Source organism: Lontra canadensis, unplaced genomic scaffold (genome assembly GCF_010015895.1).
Source record: "Lontra canadensis isolate GAN:19392208 unplaced genomic scaffold, GSC_riverotter_1.0 scaffold10, whole genome shotgun sequence".
Classification (NCBI taxonomy): Eukaryota; Metazoa; Chordata; class Mammalia; order Carnivora; family Mustelidae; genus Lontra; species Lontra canadensis.
The window spans coordinates 15,089,323-15,112,579 of record NW_022631004.1 but is presented as its reverse complement, the minus strand read 5'-3'; the positions used below and the strand labels follow the sequence as shown (position 1 = coordinate 15,112,579).

The window sequence follows — 23,257 nt, the reverse complement described above, 5'->3', positions numbered from 1 at the left end:
GCAGTTGGATGGATGAGATGCTGCACAAGCGGACGCCGGGAGGGTGCTGGTTGAGAGGACAGTCGACAGGAAGCTTATTTTCAAGGTATAAAATTATGCAAATTCAACAGGGTTAAAGTGAAGTGGTTTCTTTTATCCCATCTCTCTTTCATTCCATGTTGTAACCACCAGTAGAAAGTCTGTAATGAGTGGGAACTTCACAGAGACATAGCATGTTGTTAAAACTGGTCTCTTTCTGGATGAACCCGTTTTGAAACCGTAAATGTTAACTGGTAATACTGTACATGGTAATTTAGTATTGCATCGACTACCTTCCCCAGACCCTCCCCCCCACCAAAGGCTTTGTTTATTCATTTACATACAACCCGATCATGTGGAAAAACCACTAGGCTGGAATTTAGACAACCTAGGTTCTAATTTCAGTTTGGCCACTTACAGATTATTTGTTAACTCAAGGAAAGCAACAATCTCTATGAGCTTCACTCTTCTCTTTCAAGTTGGAGATACACAAACTCTGCCTATTTCAAAACTACAAAACAATATAAGCATAGGTTTACATTTGTTTAAGTTGGAGGAGAGCATATTTTATCTATTTTAGGAAGCATAGATGGTGGGAGTTTGGTAGGTTTTTTTGTTTTGTCTTTTTGTTGTTGTTACCTGCTATCCATAGAAACTGCTTTATATTTACCAAAGCAGCTCCGTCTGGAATTTTGAATTTTTGGTTGTTCTCCAGCACGTGTTTGTAGTTCTATCACAAAAGTTATCAATTTGGGCTTTATATTGGTTACTTACACGTTGCATTTTCCAATCTTTCTCATAAGATCTTTTTCATTCGTGTGTTCTTGTGTTTTAGTTCTTGTGTTACATGGTGGGTGCTCAGGAAATTTAATTAAATTAGACCGGACCGTAAAATTTTCCAACTTTGGGTTATTCTTATTAAGCCATGCCATCTGCTGGTTCCCTGGTGTATCTGTCAGTCAGCCTGAATTTCTGTTGAAATTCATGCTGAAGCAATTGTGAGTTTGAGTGTTGGGCAATTTTCCCACGTCCTTCCACTTCCTGTGGCAGGTGCTCTTCTTTCATGGAACCAGCAGCGAGTTCTTTTTCCTCCTACCCTCTTTTACCTGTTGGCCACTCTTAAAACCCGGAAAAGTGGAGTTTCCATTTCAAAGCCCTGGAATGACCAGAGAAATATAACTGGGCATGCTCAGTAGGTTGCCTTCAGTGGGAACACTAATATGTTCTTGAGTGCTTGTCGATGCTGCTTGTGTCGGGATTGGACACATCAGTCTCCCAGCTTTATATGGGGAGATTGCAGCCCCTCCCTCCCTCTTGGCGCTCGGTCTTTTTTAATTTTATCCGTGTGCCCAATTTTGGAGCCAGCCTTCCCGAATCTCTTGACCAATCAAGAGAGCACTCATTGTTGCCTAAGAGACCCCGGATGCCAGCAAAAGGATTTATAGGAGGTGATTGGATTCGTGGAAGGAAGGGCGGGGGTTGGACGGAGTCAAAGAAAAGGCTGCCATGGAAACACCAGCGCTTGAGGCTTGAAGAGGGAGGTGAGCTGAAAGAGGTGAGAGCCATGGGCTGTGCATGAAAAGGATGGAGACTCTTTTCAGATCTCCACTCTGAGATCCTCACGGGCCTCTCACAAACCTTGTTAGTGCTCCTGGGGATAATATTTTGCTCCGTTTCAACTGCAGTTAAAATTCCAGGTGCTTCATGCTTAGGAAATTAACAACAGTTCATTATTTCTGTGCCTATCAAACACTAGCCCTTTATCTTTAGTGTAGTTTTTGCTTTGTGTCTAACTAGTTGGATATAAGATGAATTCGTATTTAAATCTAACCTTACCTTATTTCCTGATAATTTCCTGATAATATCATTTTCTTCTCTAATGATACTGCAATGCACAATGTGTGTTGGCAGAGAAATTCAATCCTATTCTGCTCTGTAAATTCCAAGTAAAAACCCAATAATCCTGAGTTTAATTCCAGTGCTCAAGTCATAATGTTCTGAGTTTTATCCTACATTTCTATTAGTTTTAATCTTTAAACTGCTTCTTCTCCACTATTGTATTCATGCACTCAGTTGATTTGACAAATATTTGAGCACCAATTATGTAGCACTGGGATTAGGATTCACGTGAGCAATGTAAGAAAACCACATGAGGAAAAAGGCATCAGAGTTCTGTACTAGTTGTTTTGTACCAAAGTTCAGTGTGTCTGGGTAGATAGTGCATGGGGAGGGGGGTGGGAATGAGGCTGAAAAGGTAAATTCATAGTAGACATAGACTTCCATGATAAGGAGTCTGGTTATGCTGTAGCCATCAGAGAGTCTCTGAAGGTTTTTGAACTGAAAAGTGATATAATCAACTGGTCTTTTTTTTTTTTTTTTAAGATTTTATTTATTTATTTGACAGAGACAAAGAGAGCAGGCAGGGGGAATGGCAGGCAGAGGGAGAAGAAGCAGCAGGCTCCCCACTGAACAGAGAGTCCAACATGGGGATCCATCCTAGGATCCAGGATCCTAGGATCAGCCAAAGGCAGAGGCTTAACCTACTGAGCCACCCAGGTGCCCTTCGACTGGTCTTTTTTATTTTTCTTAAGGTTTTATTTATTTATTTGACAGACAGAGATCACAAGTAGGCAGAGAGGCAGGTAGACAGAGAGGGAGAAGCAGGCTCCCTGCTGAACAGACAGCCCGGCGCGGGACTCGATCCTGGGATCGATCCCTGAGATCATGACCTGAGCTGAAATCAGAGGCTTAACCCACTGAGCCACCCAGGCGCCCATTTCTTCCTATTCATTCAAGGAAAAGTTAAGGAACAACATTCAAAGACAGCCATTAAGGTGGAAAGAGGTCACACAAAAAACAGCAAGCTTAGATGTGGGAGGAGAGGAAGACAACTTGCTTTGTCTTGCTGACAGAGTGGGGACAGTTACTTCTTCTGTATGTTATATAAAAATGTCTGTCTTTGTAATAGTCCTGAGTGTTAATGCCGTGAACATGTGTGTGCATGCAGGAATGTACACTACTCATCTTCTGAAGTGGAAGAAAACACAAAAGGATAATGACAAAGCAAGAGCAGGACAACCCCATTTGAATGCTTCAGCAGAACTATATTACCAAGAGGCTGTATGTCCTAAAAACCATGATGATTGAAAAAAGGCTAGTTCAAATAATTTCTAACTGTTAGGTACCAGGGAAAAAGAAAACAACCAGTGCTGGGCCTTAGGGAAGCCCAAGAGAAGCTACTTTGTCTTAATTCAGAAATTGTGCCTAGCTTGTTTCTTCCACAAACTGGAAAGTTCTCAGCTTACAGGAGGAGTTTTTCACCTGGGGTGAGCAAAATTTTATGTTCATGAGCATTTTTCTAGGGAAAGCATTCATAGCTTTCATCATGTTTTTGAAGAGTTTTATGGCCCTTAAAAAAAAGGGATTAAAAACAACACTGGTTTAAAGAGAAGAAAATCAAACATAAATAACGATACAAAACAAAAAAAAAATATGTGATTTTTAACTGAGCAGATCTAGGCTCAGAGACCACACTTTGTATCTATAATTTGCCCACTCACACATACTTTTATAGCTTCCAATTAATAATACTGTAATGAAATAATTTCTTAGACATTTTGCAATTTGGCTAACCATGTGTGACTCAGGTAATTAGGTGTTAGAGGTTGGGAAGAATGTGAGTGCTGATGTGAGTCCTCTTTATACCAGGGTTTGGTGGTAGTAGGCAACTGCCAAGAAGCAGTTGGGTAATGATGCTCCTGTAGTTTTCAAACATTGGCTTTATCTTCAGCTAGAACTCAAACCTGAGAGAGAATATTACCTGTCAAGGGAGAGCCTCAGAGATTTCAGATCTAGCTTTTGGGGGAATCCCATATCAGCCAAAAAGTAATGTTTTCGTTTTTAATTGCCCAATCTTTGCTGCTGTATAGTAATTTTTGGAGCCCATAGATCAGGGAGGCAAGCTCTGGCTTTAATATGAAACCCACCTTCAGAGAGGAAGGAAGGCAGTAGCAAGTAGAAACTCTGAGGATATAATATTGAAACTATCGGGGTGCCCAGGTGGCTCAGTCATTAGGCATTTGCCTCCAGCTCCGGTCATGATCCCAGGGTCCTGGGTTCGAGCCCCGAGTCGGGCTCCCTGCTCTATGGGAAGCCTACTTCTCCCTCTCCTACTGCCCCTGCTTGTGTTTCCTCTCTCACTATCTCTCTCTGTCAAATAAATAAAATCTTTTAAAAAAATTTTTGTTTGCTATGACCCTCCAATAGTTTTGTTTTGTTTTTGTTTTTGTTTTTAGGATTTTATTTATTTATTTGAGAGAGAGAGAGACAGAGAGCATGAGTGGAGAGAGGGGTAGAGGGAGAAGGAGAAGCAGACTCCCCACGGAGCAGGGAGCCTGATGTGGGCCTTGATCCCAGGACCCTGAGATCATGACCTGAGCCTAAGGCAGTTGCTCAACTGACTGAGCCACCCAGTTGCCCCCCTCTGATGGGGTTTGAGGCACTCTGTCAAATTCTAAGAAAGGTTGCAGGAAAGTTACTAGTTACTGAGACTGCCCATCTGTCAGGCACTCTGTTGGACCCATTTTCTACAATCTTTGAAACAGTGGTTGAAGGTAGATGCAGATAGATTAAAAGCTCAGATAGACTGAATAAGTTGCAAAATGTTATACAGCTAGTAAGTTTTAGAGCCAGGATCAAACCTGTATAAAATAAAAAGTTTTGTATTTTTTTAATGTAAGCAAATATAATATTTACAATGTAAGTAAATAAGCAGAAAGAAGAAATTCATTGCAAGGATAATCAGATAGCTTACAAAAAATGGGCAAGAGGGCACCTGGGTGGCTCAGTGAGTAAAGCCTCTGCCTTCGGCTCAGGTCATTATCTCAGGGTCCTGGGATCGAGTCCCACATCGGGCTCTCTGCTCAGCGGGAAGCCTGCTTCCTCCTCTCTCTCTCTGCCTGCCTCTCTGCCTACTCGTGATCTCTCTCTATCAAATAAATAAATAAAATCTTAAAAAAAAATGGGCAAGAAAGGACAAGGGGCTTCTGAGGGGTAAGGCAGCAGGAGCAACTTAACAGGGCACTGATGCTATTGTTAACAACCACCTCAGCTGTCAAGTTAGGAGGAGCCAGCGTCAGTCCCACTGGTATAGCTTGGTCTCATGACCAGGTCTTGGCTGGGGAAGGAGAGGCGACCTTGATTAACCAACCCAGCAGATTCTAAACAATAAGGGGCAAGTAATTCTTCATGGAAATTAAAGTGTTTTAATCAAATGAACAAAGACCTAGACTGGGTGCCTAAAAACAGCACATTTCCCCCAGTAAACCCAAATATATCCATCTCTAAAGGCTCAGATTTGTCCACTACACCATTCTACTTCTTAAATATGGTATCAAGCTAGAACCCTTATTACTTAGGTATCACAGAGAGGGGAGGAAGAAAGACAAGGGACCAGGATGGAGTGATTTATATTGCACTATGATTTTATAAATTAAATACTTCTTTCTGGCCAGGTGGGTATGTTCTTAGCTAGAAGTAATGTAAACAGACCTGATCTGATTTCTAGTTCCACAATCTACTGTCTGTCTGTATAAACTTAGGCAGGGTGTGTGACGTCAGTGAGCCTCATTTTCTTTATCTATAAAATGAGCTAAAACCCACCACCTCCTCAGATTGTTATGAGCTTTAATTAAGCATGCAAATAAAGTGCCTGACCTATAAAATGTTCCCAGTACATGTTCTTCTCCCTCCCCAGTTCTCTCTCTCAGTGTACTAAAAGATGGTATGGTCTTAGTATTTTTAGTATTCTAAAGATCCTATGTTTCATTTCTTCTGATAGGTATGGTTTTTCTTATGGAAGAATATTCTGTTATTTCATGATGGCATTTGCACCTCCAAAAAGTACAGACGCCCCCAAAATGCAGACAAAGATGAGTACCTGGACACCTCTAAACCATCAGTTTTTGAATGACCGGGTAAGTGACCAGAGCTATTTTATATCTGTGAGGGTAGTCTGTGAGGAGTTCCCAGAAAAAGATTTTCTTGCTAGAATTGCAGTTACTGAATAATGCTGCACATTTAACCAAATAAAATGAGTAAGTCTCAACTGATGACTCACCTTACTCAGCTTCTCCTAAGAAGTTTATTTCCTACCTGCTTTCTGGGGAAGCACTCATAGAATAATACACCAGAAGATTGCAGAGGTGGGAAACCGAGTATCATGCTGGGGTGTCACTGGCCAGCCTCTGGGGATTTCTATTCCTGCTTCAGTTGGAGGCAGAATTTACCAACAGATCAGTGAGCTCCTATTATCAATCCCTGTTATAAGGACCACACCTAATTGTCAGTAAAAAACAATCAACATCAATAAGACTGACCTCATTATCTTGCTCCTACACCCCAGTTCCTCCTCCTGGTAAAAGGCATCACTTTACACCAAGTCACTCAAGCCAGAAATCATCCTCCTCCCTGCCAGCTCTGGGTTGGTTTCTCCCAATCTACAAACTAATAACTTAGCCCATTACTCATGGCATAGAAGACACTACCATTTCATAGGAAAACACAAGATTCTTGGATCAGAGACAAAAATCTTTTTTACTCACCGTGCAGCAAGTGGCAGGAGCAACATGTTGGCACTGGTTCTCTTCACCCACCTTGTCCAACAGGAGTGCTCCAGAAGGCATGGAAAAATACCACACACACCATGGGTTTGCATGACAACTGAGGAACAGTGAGCCCAGGGAGTCCTTTGCTTTTATAGTAAGCAGTAACAGTCTGCCCTTGGTCCCCGAGGGAGATAGTACCTCATTACTCAAGGTTGCCTTGCTCCAAATGTACCTTGGAGAAATGGCCAAGGAAAGAGCAATGGAGACCTGGCCCTCTTGGTATTCCAAGACATTTAGGAGAGTGAGATGGAGGCCCAGGGAGATATGTCTACCAGCACCCCCTCACTTCCACACGCAATTCATTTTCAAGTTCTAGAAGTCTTCCTCTTCATCTGGGCCCCTCTCCTTCATTCATCCATTTGCCTCCAGCTTCCCATTGTCAATTCACACCCTCATCACCCTCACCCTTTGCCCGATGCACCACTCTAACCCCTAACGGGTTTCATCGCCTCTCTCCCGACCAATCCATCTTCTATTCTGGTCCCAGAGTGGTATTTGGTATTTCCTAAATACCAAAAATTTGATATTTCCTAAAATACCAAACTAAAACAAGAAAAATGAATAGAATTAAAAGCTAAAATAAAATACCAAGGTCATCATTTTGTGTGAAACTGGTAACAGGCCCTGCTCCAAAGAGTAAATTCCAAACCCCTATGCCTAGCACTGGGGACTTTTCTTAAGTTGACCTCAGCCAACCTGTCAGTTCCAAGCCCTGCCACTGCCTCCTCCCATCCTAGGCCCAGATCAACAAAGTAGCCTCCAGATGAACCAGGCCCTCTCACACCTCCACTCCTTTGCTCTCCTTGTTGCCGCCCCTACGAGCAACTTGAATGTCATTTTCTCTGGAAGGCCTCCTCCTGTTTGCTTCTCTTTGCTCTCATTTTACCCACTTTCCCAGTCAGCTGTAATGTGTTAAGAGTTGAGATTGTGTCTTTTCTCTCTGTATTTCCAGTGCCTGACATAGTTCCTGAGGCACAAAAGATGGAGTCAAAGTTCAGCCATCTTCCCTGGGACCTCCTTCACGGACGCTCCCCTTCCTGTCCCTAAATCCCTCCTTCCTTAGTCTGGGTTTGACCCTTTGCCTCTACACTGAACAGATATGCTAACTACCCTGGGAAAACACGAGCATCAGTCTGACCCCTCCTGTTGAGTACTTTCCTGTTCTGCTCCTCTGATGTGAAACGCGAGCAATCTGGCGAGAGAGAGAGCAGCCAGAGAGCAGCCAGTGTAGTGATGGGAGTAGTGAGAAATAAAAGGGAGAGAGACTGAAAAGGAAAAAGATAAAAGAAGTGAGGAAAGAAGAATGAGACATAGAGGAGGGACCAGGAGAAACAAAAGGAAAGACAGAGAATGAGAGACCGAAATCCGGCCTTCATCTGGCCCTGAACACAAGCAAGTCTATGGAAAGCCCTTTATATTCAGCTCAGCAACTGCTTAGTGAGCACCTGTTTGTAAACGTTCTTGGCGCTCCAACAGTTTATATAACGGCTTCTCTGCTTTCCCCCCCTCCCCCTAAAAAACTTCGGTGTTTAGTTTTGAAATCTGTTTTCATCTAGAATCATGAAGGCTTTACACATACGTGGAAAAGTGACTTGAATTGAAATACGTATTTGTTGGATGCCTTGATTTCAGAGATTTTCTTTGAAAAATTAGGAGTCTTGATCAATTTAGCAGCCAGGGAGAAAGTATCTTTTTTTTTTTTTTTTCATATGTTATTCTTTTATGTGACAGAGAGAGAACAAGCAGGGAGAGAGGGGACGCAGAGGGAGAGGGAGAAGCAGGCTCTTGCTGAGCAAGGTGGGGGCTTCATCCCAGGACCCTGGGATCAGGACCTAGGCCAAAGACAGCTGCTTAACCAACTGAGCCACACAGGCACCCCATTGAAAAAAAGCCTTAATTGCCTGATTGCCTGTTGCAGGTTGGTTTACTAGAGAAGTAGACTCTGAGATTGGCATGTAGGGCTTCGACTGTGGAGGGCTCTCTGGATCAGCACCAGGGAAGGGAGGGAAAAGGAGGGGAGGTGGGTGAGGGGAGATGTAGAGGGGAAGGGACAAAGGCCACATGTTTGAGGCCTGGCCCTGTAGCCACCAGCCTTTATAGTCCCACAGTGGGGTGCCTGGCTGGCATAGTTGGTAGAGCATCTGACTCTCAATCTCAGGGTTCATTTGAGCCCCACATTGGGTGTAGAGTTTGCCTAAATAAATAAATAAATAAATAAATAATAAAAAATATACTTCTACACTGACCATCTAGTAGGGGCTACCTGCCCCTGGAAGGGCCTGAATGAATAAAGCAGAGCTCTCAAGTTCATGGCTGAGAGCCAACAGCACTCCCAACAGGTCGGTGAATAAACCCCAGGCAGTGAATCACAGCCCTCATCTTATCTTGAATTTTTAATAGCTTTTGTCTCAAAATGATAATTTCTAGAGATAATATTTATTTTTCTTTAGACCTCTCATTTTTATTTTTTAATTTTTAATTTTTTTTTTAAGATTTTATTTATTTGACAGAGAGCACAAGCAGGGGGAGCAGCAGAGGAAGAGGGAGAAGCAGGCTTCCCGTCAAGCAGGGAGCCTGATGCAGGCAGGGCTCAATCCCAGGACTCTGGGATCATGACCTGAGCCAAAGGCAGATGCTCAACCAACTGAGCTACCCAAGCATCCCATAGACCTCTCTTTTATTTTTAAAGATTTTATTTATGTATTTGACAGAGAGAGAGAGATAAGAAGTAGGCAGAGCAGAAGGCAGAGAGAGAGGTGGGAAACAGGCTCCCTGCTGAGTAGAGCCTTAACCCACTGAGCCACCCAGGTGCCCCTAGACCTCTCATTTTTAAAAAAAGATTTATTTGTTTGAGGGGGATGCAGAGAGAGAGGGAGAGAGGGCATCTTAAGCAGACTCCCTGCTGAGCAAGGAGCCCCACCCAGGGCATGATTCCACAACCCCAAGATCATGACCTGAGCTGAGGTCAGGAGTTGGACGTTTAACCAACTAAGCCATCCAGGTGTTCCTAGCTCTTACTTTTTTATCAAAGAGTTATTTTGTGGTTTAGTTAAGTTCCAGTTTGTACTAAAATTATTTTTTAAAATCTGTGCATGTATATATACACATATGTATATATAGAAATATATATAGACCCATATTAAATTTGTATCCATGTATACTAAACTATTTTTTTAAAGTAATCTCTATACCCAGTGTGAGGCTTGAGCTTACAACCCCAAGATCAAGAATCACTTGTTCCAGTGACTGAGCCAGCTGGGTGCCCCAATCCCAAACTATTAATAGTGGTTTCCAGGGGAGGTGGTCCTGTAGGAAGAAAGCTTTCATTTTTTACTTTACATAGTATAACAAAATTTCTAAAATTCTAAATTTGAAAATAATCTCAAAATGATGTAAATAAAAGTAAAGAGAAAACAATAACTCTGGGAATTGAAAATTCTGGTTCCAGATCACTGATACTTTCCTGTCTGACTTGAGTAAGTAACCTACTTTCTCTGGGCTTTACCATCCTCCTTATAAAATAAGTGAGTTGGATGAGATTACCTCAGAGGTTGTTTCCAGATCTAACATTATGACTATATAAAGGGTATTAAAAATAGACACCACAGACACGGCTTGGTAGAAGGTGTCCATACAATGATTGTAAGGATTTTTCTATACTTCTAAATAGGGCATGTGTCACCAATGATCAGGGTAATTTTGAGGTCCTTGTTGTTTTTATTTTTGTTTTATTTTTTCTGTCTTTGATTCTGTAGTAAGATGTAAAATGTGTAACTATTTCAGTCTTAAAAAGGGTCACAGGATTTAAAAAAATTTTTTTTTACTTAAATTCTAGTTAGTTAACATACAGTGTCATATTAGTACATTCAGGTGTACAATGTCGTGATTCAACACCTCCATACAACACTCAATGCTCATCGGGGTACAGGAATTGAACTTCACAGCAGACTTAATGCAGAGAGATTGAGGGGCACCTGGGTGGCTCAGTGGGTTAAAGCCTCTGCCTTCAGCTCAGGTCATGGTCTCGGGGTCCTGGGATCAGGCCCTGCATCGGGTTCTCTGCTCAGCAGGGAGCCTGCTTCCCCCCCCCCCCGCCCCCACCTGCTTCTTTGCCTGCTTGTGATCTCTGTCAAATAAATAAATAAAATCTTAAAAAAAAAAAAAAGCAGAGAGATTGAATTCAAATTCAGATGCCTTCAAAGACAGCATGATCAGCAGGGGCAAATGTAACAGATTTCAAAATAACTTGAGCACTACGAATTTTGAGAGGAAGAGTGTTTTAAAAGTGGGCATTTCTTTGCCACCTAGCCATCTAATGTTTTAATTTTTTTCTTAAGATTTTATTTATTTGTCAGAGAGAGAAAATGAGCATACGCTGGGGGAGGAGCAGACAGAGGCAGAGGGAGAAGCAGGCGCCCCTGCCATCCAGTGCTTTAATTGAAAGTAACCAACATTTCTTTTTCGAGATGTAGTACAGTACATATTAAAAGGTGTTCTGAGAAAAAGCACCTTGTTGCCATTAACCAATCATAATTTTGGAGCCCCTAAATGTCTCACTCCTACACTGTAATGACGTCACATGGCGAAATATGTAGCTGCGCTGTCAACAGACTAAAATAACAACCATAGGATTTTGACTTAACAGCAGGCTCCAAGTAAACTGTGATATAAACAAACTGCAGTGCTCTGCGAGGAGAGCAGATCCATTTTAATATATCTGTTTTGAATCAATACTTTGTTTTCTAGCTCTTTAAGATGCCAAACTTGATTGCAAGTCTTTGAAATGAAGGCTTGCTCCAAACCCGAGGCCTGACAAATAATGTGTCCCAAATTCTCTTTCTTGCAAGAGTAGAGTCAGACCCAGATCTGAGCTTGTCTAGTGGTTTTCCTTTCTCCCATTGGTCTCTACCTGGGTCTAGATGCCTTTGTAAGAACTGGATTTGCTTGGACCTCCTTAGACTTGGTCATTGGCCCTCCAAAGACTATTGCTTTAGGGACAGTTAAGCATTCGACTCTTGATTTTGGCTCAGTCATGGTCTCAGGTCTGTGAGATTGAGTCCTGAGTTGGGCTCTGCACTGGGTGTGGAGCCTGGTTCAGATTCTCTCTCTCCCTCTGCTTCTGTCCCTCCCCACCCTCTAAAACAACAACAACAACAAAACTCACTGTTTTAGCCTGAGTACACTCCCACTTCCCACCCCATTCCTTTCCTGCTACCTTCTCACTAACTATCCTTCCCCCTCCAAGTCAATGCCCCTTTGTTTCCAATGCCCCATATTGTCACTGGGCACCATGATGGTCACCTCATCCTCCTTTCGAAAAGAGGTTATGATCTTAAGACTTAATATTTTCTCCTTCCCCCAACAGTTATTGCAAATGTAGGGCTGGATGTCAGGATGAGGAAGACCACAGTTCTAGTGAGGAACCAGTACAGAGTTGAGCTGAACAGACAGCTTGGAACCAGTGATTTCTAAAAATTTATAAATGTAAGCCTTTGGGACTCTGCTTGTCCTCTCTAAAATAAGGAAATTCAAAAGATCTTAGGGGTTCCTTTTAGCTCTAAAATGCTATGACTTTGGGGGCACCTGGGTGGCTCAGTGGGTTAAAGCCTCTGCCTTCAGCTCAGGTCATGATCTCGGGGTCCTGGGATCGAGCCCCGCATTAGGCTCTCTGCTCAGCAGGGAGCCACTTACCCCTCTCCCTCTGCCTGCCTCTCTGTCTACTTGTGATCTCTCTGTCAAATAAATAAATAAATAAAAATCTTTTTAAAAAAAAAAATAAAATGCTATGACTTTTGAAACATTTTTGTTGTTGTTCAATCAGCAGGTGTTTGAGGGCCTGCCTTGCAACTTTGACAGATTATAGAGAAAGTGGTTGTAATCCACATGGGAAGATAAAATGACCAGAGACGATGAGAGCCATAGCAAACTCTGTAAAGCCCACGTGGAGCATGGGTTATAACTGGAAATTAGTTGGGAGGAGTTCGATCCCCTGGGCCTCTGAGAAGTACTGGAGCTGGTGACTTGGATCCAACAACAGATGACTGGTAGACTTTGGTTAGATAAAATGAAGAGTTCAGGAAATATCTGAAGCCACATTTTAAAATCTGTATTCTATGGGTTCTCTTCTATTTTCATCCAGAAATCCCACGTTTATCTGTTGCCATTATTTGAGGGTCCTAATAGCCCAGGTGAGGGTTAATAGGGGGCAGGGGAGAAGGGCTTTCTTTTTCTTCTTCTCTAATATGAGAAAAATGTCTACCTGTAATGAAGGAGGTTCTCCGGCCAGGAACAAAACTGACATTTCACTGGCCTTGAGGTTGTTTTGAACCAATTATTTTAACCCCCCTTTTGTGTGCCCTTTCAAACTAGAGTTTGAGAATCTAAAAAAGGAAGGAAAGCATTATCTGTTAGAAGCATAAAACCAGATCATCATCTTCCTCCACAAAAAGGAAAGAAATGGGCCTTAGTTAGTCTCCAAGTGGGAACATTCTTACAGCACTAGAGAATTTAGGCAGTGCTAAAAGTAAGGGGAAAACATCAATCCCAATTTTGAAAGCTGACAGAGGGCCTGAGTGTGGGGGAGAGAGAGACATTCACATCTGTTCGTGACTCTCCCTTGCTTCCTCTCTCCATAACTCCCTCCTCTGCCATTCTCCTTTCCTCATTCATTCAAATACACATATGACTGGTGCTCAGGAAAACACCTCCACACTAATATATAAATCCACCCACATTGTACTGCTACATCCATAAGAACATTACTTACCACAACCAATTCATTCAATCCAGCAAACAGGAGTACCTGTAATATGCTATGTACTCTACAGTAGAGATGTAAAAATGGCATGGTGTCTGTGCTAACAAGTATATCATAACAAGCCTATCCAGGTGAACACCAAGTTGTGAGCCCAGAGGTACACATACACAAATTTCTAATCCTGGAAACATATCAGTGCATGTACACCCACGATATGTGTACGTGACGAAATATAAAAAACAGAGCTGCTCACTCATAAATTTCACGTGTTCTCATATGATTGATATTTGAGAGAGGATCTCCATTTTTCTCTTTCTTTTGTCCGTTTTTTCATATCCTTTCAAATTCTAAAACTGATTTCACCTTACAGTTCCATTCTTATGTCTTTCCCTTAAAAAAAAAAAGCATTGCTTTTTCTTTAAGATGAATTATTCCACATGGAGAAATTGAGAAAAACTATACTGTCTCCAAGTTAAAAATAAGGAAAGTACCCTCTCAGGAGTGAAATCTGTCTTTTTATATTCATTGGTATAATGAAAAGACTGTCAGTTTTTATTTATTGATACTTTAATGATATCTTTCTTATAATGGGTATTTTGAACCATGAAATACAAAATCATGCCATTCTTTTTATTTATTGTAGATATTTGAAGAAAGAAGAGCTCTGCTTGGAAAATGGGTAACCATTTAAAATATAGTTACTTCTCTATTATGTTGTGTCACATTATCATAGAGCACAAAGAATTCAGTTTGAACATAAGGTAATAAGTGATCACTCATTGACTGAGAAATTCGACTGGTACTCTCTGTACATATCAGTTAGGGTTCTATACTCACAAAGTAGGGTTTATAAAGGTGAGTTGGATCTGAGACGACAGCTAGCTAACCAGTCTATGTATTTTGTTATAGCATCCCAAACTTCTCTAGACACTTCGTTACTGAAACTCATTGGAGAGGGCATCTTGTCCACTGTTATAATACAGGTCAGAGATGTTCCCTTAAAGAAAAAGCATTGACTGTATGCTTTAAAGGTGGGATATTTCAAGTTGATTACACGTAACAAGAATTAAGAAACCTAAGTAGATAAGTAAGTGGGTAGCTTATAAGCAACAGAAATTTATTTTTCATAGTTGTAGAGGCTGGGAAGTCCAAGATCAAGGCATGGGCAGATTTGGTGTCTGGGGACACCACTTTCTGGTTCATAGATGGTCATTGTTTCACTCTAACCTCACATGGCAACAGGAGGGAGGGAGCTCTCTGGGGTCTCTTATAAGGATACTAATCTCATTCATAAGGGCTTCACCCTTGTGACCTAATTCCCTCCCAAAGCAACCCCCTTCTAGTACCACCATCTTGTGGGTTAGGTTTCAATGTATGAATTTGTGTGTATGTTGGGGGGTGGGGGATACAAACATTTAGTCCATTGCACTAGATTAACAAAAAATACTGTTTCTTAATGTTCTTGATTGTCTTAGTTGGTCACTGGTTCTTTTTTGTGTTGATCTACAAACTGCAGGCTAGGATATTTGTTAACTTAAGTAAATTTTTAAAAATTATTTGCATAGTATATCTGGAAGGATACGCAAGAAAAAAGGCAACAACATTTGTTTCCCCCAGGGAGAACTGTAAATCTGGAACAGGGTGGAAGGGACTCCTTTAGCTGAAGAACATTTTGGACCTTTTGATTTTTTTAAATTATGTGACTGTATTACCTAGTCAAAATAATAACAATATTTTGTAAATATGATAAAAATTAAGAAATTAAAAATATCAAAAATTTAAAATCTAGCTAAGTTTTTCTCATATCCTATTTATATTTCTAAACTAGCTTTATGTCTGTTACTAACAACTTAAAAAGAGACTTATTTAGAATAAGTGTTTTTTTATACTGTCATTCCACATACTATCAGTGGAAACCCCTTATTAATGTAACCAAGGCCAGTGTTCAGCCAGTATTTGATGTGACCAACTTTTCATTAGTTGGTGGCATTACCAGTTGTTAAATATTTTTGATACCATTCTGTAAAAAATTCAAGGTCTTTATATTTTTTAAAAGATCTTGCTTTTCTTTTCTTTTATCATAGCAAATAGAAATACATTTGCAAAGATCTCTCTTCTCCAACAGACTCATTTACAGGGGGTAGACATGGTTTTATATCTTGTCCTTTACATATTCCTTGACACTACCAGGCATTTAATAAATGCTTTCTAAATGAATAAGTGATAATTACTGGGTTTTCTCTTTTGTCCCACAACAAAATTACACTTTAAAGTCACTATATCGTGTGGTAGTCCATATACCTGCACAAATGCCACGTGAATTGTTTGAGGGGCATATTTACAATTTGCCTTATTTAATTTTCTCTCTCCGTTTTAGTTTTTATTATTTTTTAATTTTTTTATGATTTTATTGATTCATTTGACAGAGAGAGCACAAGCACAAGCAGGGGTGGGGGGTTGGGGGAGTGGCTGTCAGAGGGAGAGGAAGAAGTAGTCTCCCCGCTGAGCAGAGGGAGAAGGGGCTGGATCCCAGGACCCCAGGATCATGACCCAAGCTAAGGCAGATGCTCAGCTGACTGAACCACCCAGGAACCCCCACATTTTAGTTTTTTTGTTTATTTTCAGGAATACCATAAGAGGTTGATAACATAAGAAATACATTTCCAAGAAAAGAAAGGAAAAATAAGTATACGACTTTTTTTTTCTTTTCTTTTTTTTTTTTTTCACTTAGCATTACTTGGGCTATTCATTGTAGGGATCAAGTATCAGTTTAAAGCTCAATCTAGTATTAGAAGTAAATCTAGTATTAAATAATCTGGACAGGGCACCTGGGTGGTGAGATTCCCAACCTCTCCTTTTGCCTATATGACAAAAATTGAGGAGCTAGATAATATCCAATGTAAGTAAGGATTTATTGGAGAGTAGGAGGATATGCATAAACACAGTTGGAGGGACTATAAAGTGGTAAAGACTTAAAAGACAATTTGATGGGATTGGTTGAAGTTTTAAGTGCAAATGTCCTTTGAACCTGTAATTCCACTTCTGTTTATCCGTACTAGAGAAATACTCACACAGGACATGAAAAGGCATGTTTCAGAATATTGAAGTTGGGTTTTTTTTCTTTTCTTTCTTTTTTTTTTTTTTGTACTGTAAATGGTGTCAGTAATAAATTGAGTAAATAGATTGTGGTATAGCCATGATGAAGGAATGAACGAGAAAATGAATATGCCATGAAAGAATGAGAAAACAATATGCTCTGGGTTTACTACATGTCAGGTCATTTCTGGCTATATTTTCTTGTGTTTTTAAACTGCTGCACAGTATCCTACAGGGTGGTTATACTCTAATTTATTTAATTGTTTCCTTATTGATGGCTGTATGTGTATGTTAATGCATAGAAATGGATAACTTCAAATTGTGCATAGTGTCCATCTAGGAAGATAGAATGAGATTGGATGGCGAAGAGCAGTTACAAAGGATTTTCATGTTTAATTGTATACGTACCTTTTTGAAACTTTTAAATAATAATGTGTTCTTGCTTTAATGTGAAAATCAGTTTTTGATAATAGGACTCAGAAATTCAACCAGAGGGATGCCCCGGTGGCTCAGTTGGTTAAGTGTCTGCCTTTGGCTTAGGTCATGATCCCAAAACGCTGGGATCATGACCTAAGCCAAAGGCAGACACTTAACCAACTGAGCCACTGAGGCATCCCCCTGCATAGGGCTACTCAGCAGGGAGCCTGTTTCTCCCTCTGCCCCTCCCCAACTGGTTCTCTCAATCTTTCTTTCTCTCTCTTGCTCTCTCTCTCAAATAAATAAATAAAACATTAAAAAAAAAAAAGTCCACCAGATTGAGATAAATAACCAATAAGCAAACAATAACAGGCCTTCCTCTTTATCTTGTGCCTCACACACTGTGAACTTTTCCTTGCCATTCGGTGTGAGAGGAGTGGAAGGCTCTAGCAACTGCCCTCACTTCCTGCAACTGCAGTAAAAATCCTTGGAGCAACTACTCCAAACACAGGATTTTTATAATTCTATAAAAAGGCATTAAAATAATTATAAAATATAAGCATATCATAATTGTGATATAATATAGCATAATACAATTGATATAAATAATATTTTAAAAAGGGAACTAACTGTAAAGGGAGGTACTGTAGGTGATACCAGGATGGAAGAATGGTCCTAGCTACTCCCGAAATCTCACATCTTGGATTTCTACTATGTTATGGGTATCTTTACTTGAAAGGTGATGGGAGGGATGTAGGAGATTATCAAATTCCTGGACAGTTAACTCTTTCACGGATTATTTACTCTTTGGATTATTTCTAGCACCTTTTAAATTCCAAAGGGATTTTCCCCAACTGTGAAGCATTCTTCTGAGTCATCAACCCACCTTCATTTGGAAGGAGTTCAAGGAATGCAAATTCATTTTCTATTAGCCTAAACAAACACAATTAGAATGGAAAAATCCCTCGAGGCAAAGAACACCTATCAAAACCAGATATAAATTACCTTTTGACCATGGTAATCAGGGAAATAAATGAGAAACCAATGTAATTATCTTTTTAATCTCTAGAGGGAAATGTTTTAATGTTTTCTTTTATAGATTTCTTCAGCATTTTATAATCCTAGGGTTCTTTTATATTGCTTTTGAATCACTGTTCTTCAACCTGAGCTCGTTCTCTTCTTGTGGGCAGCAGTGAAAGTAGATGAGCTAACCTCAGTCATTCTAAATGTACTTCCCAGCCTTGCAAATTTGCAGATATGATAATCTTATGCTTTTTAATTTAATTGTTTGCATATATATTCTTTTCACACTGATTTAACCCACGTACTTATTATTCTTAACATCACTTTGATATTTTATAATGATAGCTACCATGTCTACAATGAGGCGTGTTGCCTTATTAAGAATTTTATACATATATTATTTTTTAATCCTCACAACAACCCTACAATTTAGATATAATTATTCTTAATGTATAAAAGAGGAAATTGAGAGGTTGGTAATGGTAGAGCTGGGATTTAGTGATTTATTTCTAAAAAGTATTAAAAATAATAGAATACTGTAAGTAAATTTCCCATGGCTTCATTCCCAAACCCACCATCAATCTGTAATGCCATACTTCCTCTTATCATGTTGAGATATTACAGTTTACATAGCTGATCCCCTATGGTTAGGCATTTTTGGTTATTCTGCTTTCCTGCAGTGATTATAATATAATATAAATATTATAATATAAATTTTTTTTGTAAACATAATCATCCTGGGTCCCATGTAGCTCAGTTTCTACAGAACCACAGAATGCTGCCTAAAAGCAATTTTAAAATGAATTCTAATTTTCACTTCGTGTTTCAAAGAAAAAAAAAAATCACAGCAGAACCAGTTTAAAACTCGACAGTACTTCTCAGGTCTCCCTTTGTTAAACAACAGAAATTCAACTTGAGTAATTTAAAAGATCAAATTGACTATATTGAGCAATTTGTGAATCAGGTAGCATTCTATCTTGCAAATAGAAAGGAGCTCCATTGAGCTACAGAAAAGGAAAGGTTTTGAAAGATAGAGAGGGAGCCTAACAACGGAAATTAATAGCAAAGAACACATTGTTTTAGGTAACATTGCTTTCCTAAGGGGAATGAAAGGGATCTGTTGGTAAATTTCCTAGTGCTGACCAGGAAATTCCAGATTGATTGGTTAAAGGTTATATTCCTGGGGGATATATAATATTACAATTAGGTTAGTATTAAATCTTGCTTTGCTGACATGGGGCCCTTAACATAAGTGACTCCATTTTGTACTGTGGTTTTCTTTTTAATACCTTCCTTCATTCCTCATTTCTCTCACAGTCTCTTAATTGCTGTCAAGGCAAAGACATTCTGAACCCCTAAAGTCCCAACAAGCCAAAAACCTAACTGCTTTTCTCTCTTTTCACACTTTCCCCTTGGCTATTTTGTAGATCAGTGTGGTTTCTCTGGCACAGTTCTTCCCCTGGCCCCAGTCATTCTGGTCTGCCTTCTCTCTTCATTCTAATAGTCCATCCCAAAAGGAAAGAAATCCCCCATTGGGAGAGCTGGAAATATGAGTTGTGCAGAAATAGGGAGAGGAGAAATCAGGGAACACTCACACTTGAATAGATTATATTCATTTATTTGTAAGTTGAGGTTTTGGGTTTTTTCTCCCCTGCTGCAAGCCCATTGTCAAGGCCTCTACATGAGTTGTATCTTTCCACAATGTCAGGATTTCAAACAATGACCTATCATTGCGTATTTAACGTGGCTTCATACACGTCACACAAAACAAAGTACCATACAAAGTCACAGAACAGAGAAGCTATACAAGGGGCAACGAACCAAATGCGAGGTCAGTCCCTGAGCACGCAGTTGAGGTGAGGTCTCGGTCCAGTCTAGGTCAGCTCTCAGATCATACTGCTATGATGTTCAAGCAGTGGAGAATCCCTATGATGTTTGAGATCAATCAGGTAAGGCCGTCGGTCTGTAAGGTCAGAAGTGGAAGGGTCGGTGTCTGCAGATTTTGACAGTTCGCTGCAGAAATCTTCTGTTTAAAGGAGTTTAATCAGTCTTGAGCCTTTGCAGGCCTTCTAGTGATTATCAGCTCTTGGTTCCTTCAGGTTCCTGGGGCCTTGATGATTATCAGTCCTTAGTACTGCTAGTCTCTGTTGTTTTTGGTGATATCTGGTCTCAGGTACAACATCCTTGGCTAGTTATGTCTTGACATGAGTGACTCCATCTTGCTCTCTACATCCTTCCCCCCGCTTGAATTATAGTTTGCAAACTGAGATTCTTGGGTCATGAAATAGATATATATAATAGTGAATAGTTTTTATCAAGAAGTATTCTTGCCAATTAAAAAAATACATCATGGGTGCCTGGGTGGCTCAGCGGTTAAGCGTCTACCTTTGGCTCAGGTCATGATCCCAGAGTCCTGGAATCGAGTCCAACGTCGGGCTCCCTACTCATCGGAGAGTCTGCTTCTCTGCCCCTCCCCTGGCTCACGCACTTTCTCTCTCTCCCTCTTGCCCTCTCTAAGTAAATAAATAAAATGTTAAAAAAAAAATACTTCATAAGACTATAATGAAGTTGACTTGTCATGCTTTATATGCCTTTTAAGGTAGTGTATTTTATGATTACAACTAAAATTTCTTATAAAATTCTCACTAGTTTGAGACAACCATAGAAAATATCTATATGCGAAATGCAATATAGATAATAAAATATAGGCCGCCCCAAACTTTCCTATCTCTCTTCTCTAAAATGGGCTAAGAAAAAAAAGAGAGGTTTAGACCTCCAGTAAAGTGGCTCATTCAGTCGGTAGGTGTTCCCAGAAAAGCCTTTCTTTTGGTTTTGGCCAGCCCTCAGATTCTTATCTTCGATCAGTCATTGATGTTGGGACTGTTTAGGGTTATCTCTAGGGAAAATAGTGAAGTAACCAAAGCTCTTGTTTGCCCTCCCTCAGATTACTCTGGCATCTCCTGCCTGTCTCTGACACTCCCCATCCCCACCCACCATGTCTTCCTATTGACATTTTCTCTCCAATCAATCATTAATACATTAGTGGGACTTTAACCCTTCTCAGGGATATTTAGATAGTATACCTTATCTCCAATGGTGAATGCAAAGCTTTGTTTCTGGTCCTGGAGTTTGGCACTTATGAGCCAGTACAGAAAGTCTGGCCAGAGAGGAGCTGCCCAGGTGTCTTCTCTTGAAATTTTATATATATAAATATATATATATACATTTTTGAAAGTTATATTTATGTATTTGACAGAGAGAGTATGAGAGCACAAGCAGGGGGAGCTGCAAAGGAGGGGGAGAGGGAAGCTCCCCTGTGAGGCTCAATCCTAGGACCCTGGGATCATGACCCGAGCAGAAGGCAGATGCCCACCTGACTGAGCCACCCAGGTGTCCCTGAAATTATATTTTTAAGTATATATTTTCTCAGTTTTTGAATATGGCCAGCTCCCAACTTACTTTTCTTATGTAACTATAAATTCTGAGGTCAAGTGCACACACTTTTGTGTACACACTCAGGTTTTGCACATGCTCACATGTATATATGTGAGGAAGAATAGGTAAGTAACAAAACATCACATTTGTTAATTAGGGGAAGAGATACATGCTATTCATTAGGAATAAAATAATTAAACTCAATTCTGTACCATTCTTATCCATTCCTCTAATGAATCTCTGGTATCAAACTGAACCTGCAGGTTTTTTTTAATCTTTCTTTTTTCCAGTTTGACAAATGGACAGACTCTCAACGGAGAAGAATCTTGACAGGCCTGTTAGAACGTTGCTCCCTGTCACAGCAAAAGTTCTGCTGTCGAAAACTTCAAGAAAAAATTCCAGCAGAAGCTCTGGATTTTACTACCAAGCTTCCAAGGGTGTTATCTCTATACATCTTTTCTTTCCTGGACCCACGAAGCCTTTGTCGTTGTGCACAGGTAAAAAGGCAAAGAATCTGTATACATGTTTTGTAGTGATAGCCTAGAAAATTCTAAAATGAGGGGGGAAAAAAAGCACACATGCAAAACCAAGAAATAGATGAGATGGTCAGTATGTGTAGTCTATATAGTTTGAATTAACCCCCGTCTTCTTTGTGCCTCTGTATTTACTGCTCAAAAGTAGATGTTAAATGATGTAAGACATCATTAGTGTCCACAGAATAGTATTTGCTGGTTGAAGAGACAAACATACATATGAAATGGTTCATGAGCAGAATAGTCTTATATTATAAAGCATATAACTAGAAAACAATTGCAAATTGTATAGTGCAGGCTATTCATAAACAGAAAAGCTCAAAATAAGGTACTAGTGGGGTATGTACAAAGAGTACAAGACTTAAAAGAGTTTTGGGGGCACCTGGGTGGCTCAGTTGGTTAAGTGTCTGTCTTTGGCTCAGGTCATGGTCCCAGAGTCCTGGGATCGAGCCCTGCAGGCTAGCCTCCCTCTCCTTCTCCCTCTACCCCTGTTCGTATGCTCACTCACTCTCTCACTCACTCCGTCTCTCAAATAAATAAAATCTTAAAAAAAAAAAAAAAAGACTAAAAGAGTTCAGAGTAAGTAGACTCGCTTCCATTGGCCTTGGAAAAGGGGCTGACTATATTGTTTTCCTACAAGTTAAGTCCACAGTCTGTTAAAGTGTACTTTAATTGCTTTTAAGATAAAATGGGTAGCCATTTTTTTGAGAATTTTCCTAGAGTCTGGTAACACTGGAAATTATTTGTTACCCGTTACACAGATCATATATATCACATGCCAGTCTTGCACAGATGTGTAACATAATTTTAGTCTTAATTAAAATTAAGAAAACGAATGCAGTAGGAAAGAGGAGTTACTCAATAAATGGTGTTAGAACAATTGGACAGCTGTCTGAAAAAAATTCTGGTAAGAGAAAAGATTGGTATGAAATCAAAGGAAACCATTGAAGTACTCAAAGAAAACATAGGGAAGGAGGCCTTTGTGAGTATTCTTTAACACCCTGAAGACTTAAAAGAAAATACAATTTAGGGCCAACTGGGTGGCTTAGTTGGTTAAGCGCCTGCCTTCAACCCAGGTCATGATCCAGGGTCCTGGGATCAAGTCACCGGTCTTGCTCCCTGCTCAGCAGGGAGTCTGCTTCTCCCTCTTCCTCTCCCCCTACTTGTGCTCTCTCTCTTTCTTGCAAATAAATAAATAAAATCTTTTTTTAAAAAAGGAAAAAGGAAGATTCCCTTTGATCCAACAGCTCCACTTCTTAGAGTGCCTCAATATGCAAAAAGTATCTATATAAGAATATTGCAGCGTTGTTTGT

At 40.1% G+C, this 23,257-nt stretch overlaps 1 protein-coding gene across 5 annotated transcripts in view; it reads left to right on the top strand.

Moving 5' to 3' along the window:
• Positions 1 to 1,492: 1,492 nt before the first annotated feature.
• FBXO16 (F-box protein 16) overlaps positions 1,493 to 23,257 on the top strand; it is a 52,185-nt gene continuing 30,420 nt past the window's right edge. For all 5 annotated transcript variants that reach the window (XR_004382435.1, XM_032855703.1, XM_032855701.1 and 2 more), the window contains exons 1-4: positions 1,493 to 1,573; positions 5,858 to 5,993; positions 14,084 to 14,119; positions 21,702 to 21,908. Coding sequence is in view for 4 of the 5 variants with exons in the window: in XM_032855703.1 (XP_032711594.1) it covers positions 5,895 to 5,993; positions 14,084 to 14,119; positions 21,702 to 21,908 (342 nt within the window). In the remaining variant the exon portion in view is untranslated. The remainder of the gene's footprint in view (positions 1,574 to 5,857; positions 5,994 to 14,083; positions 14,120 to 21,701; positions 21,909 to 23,257) is intronic.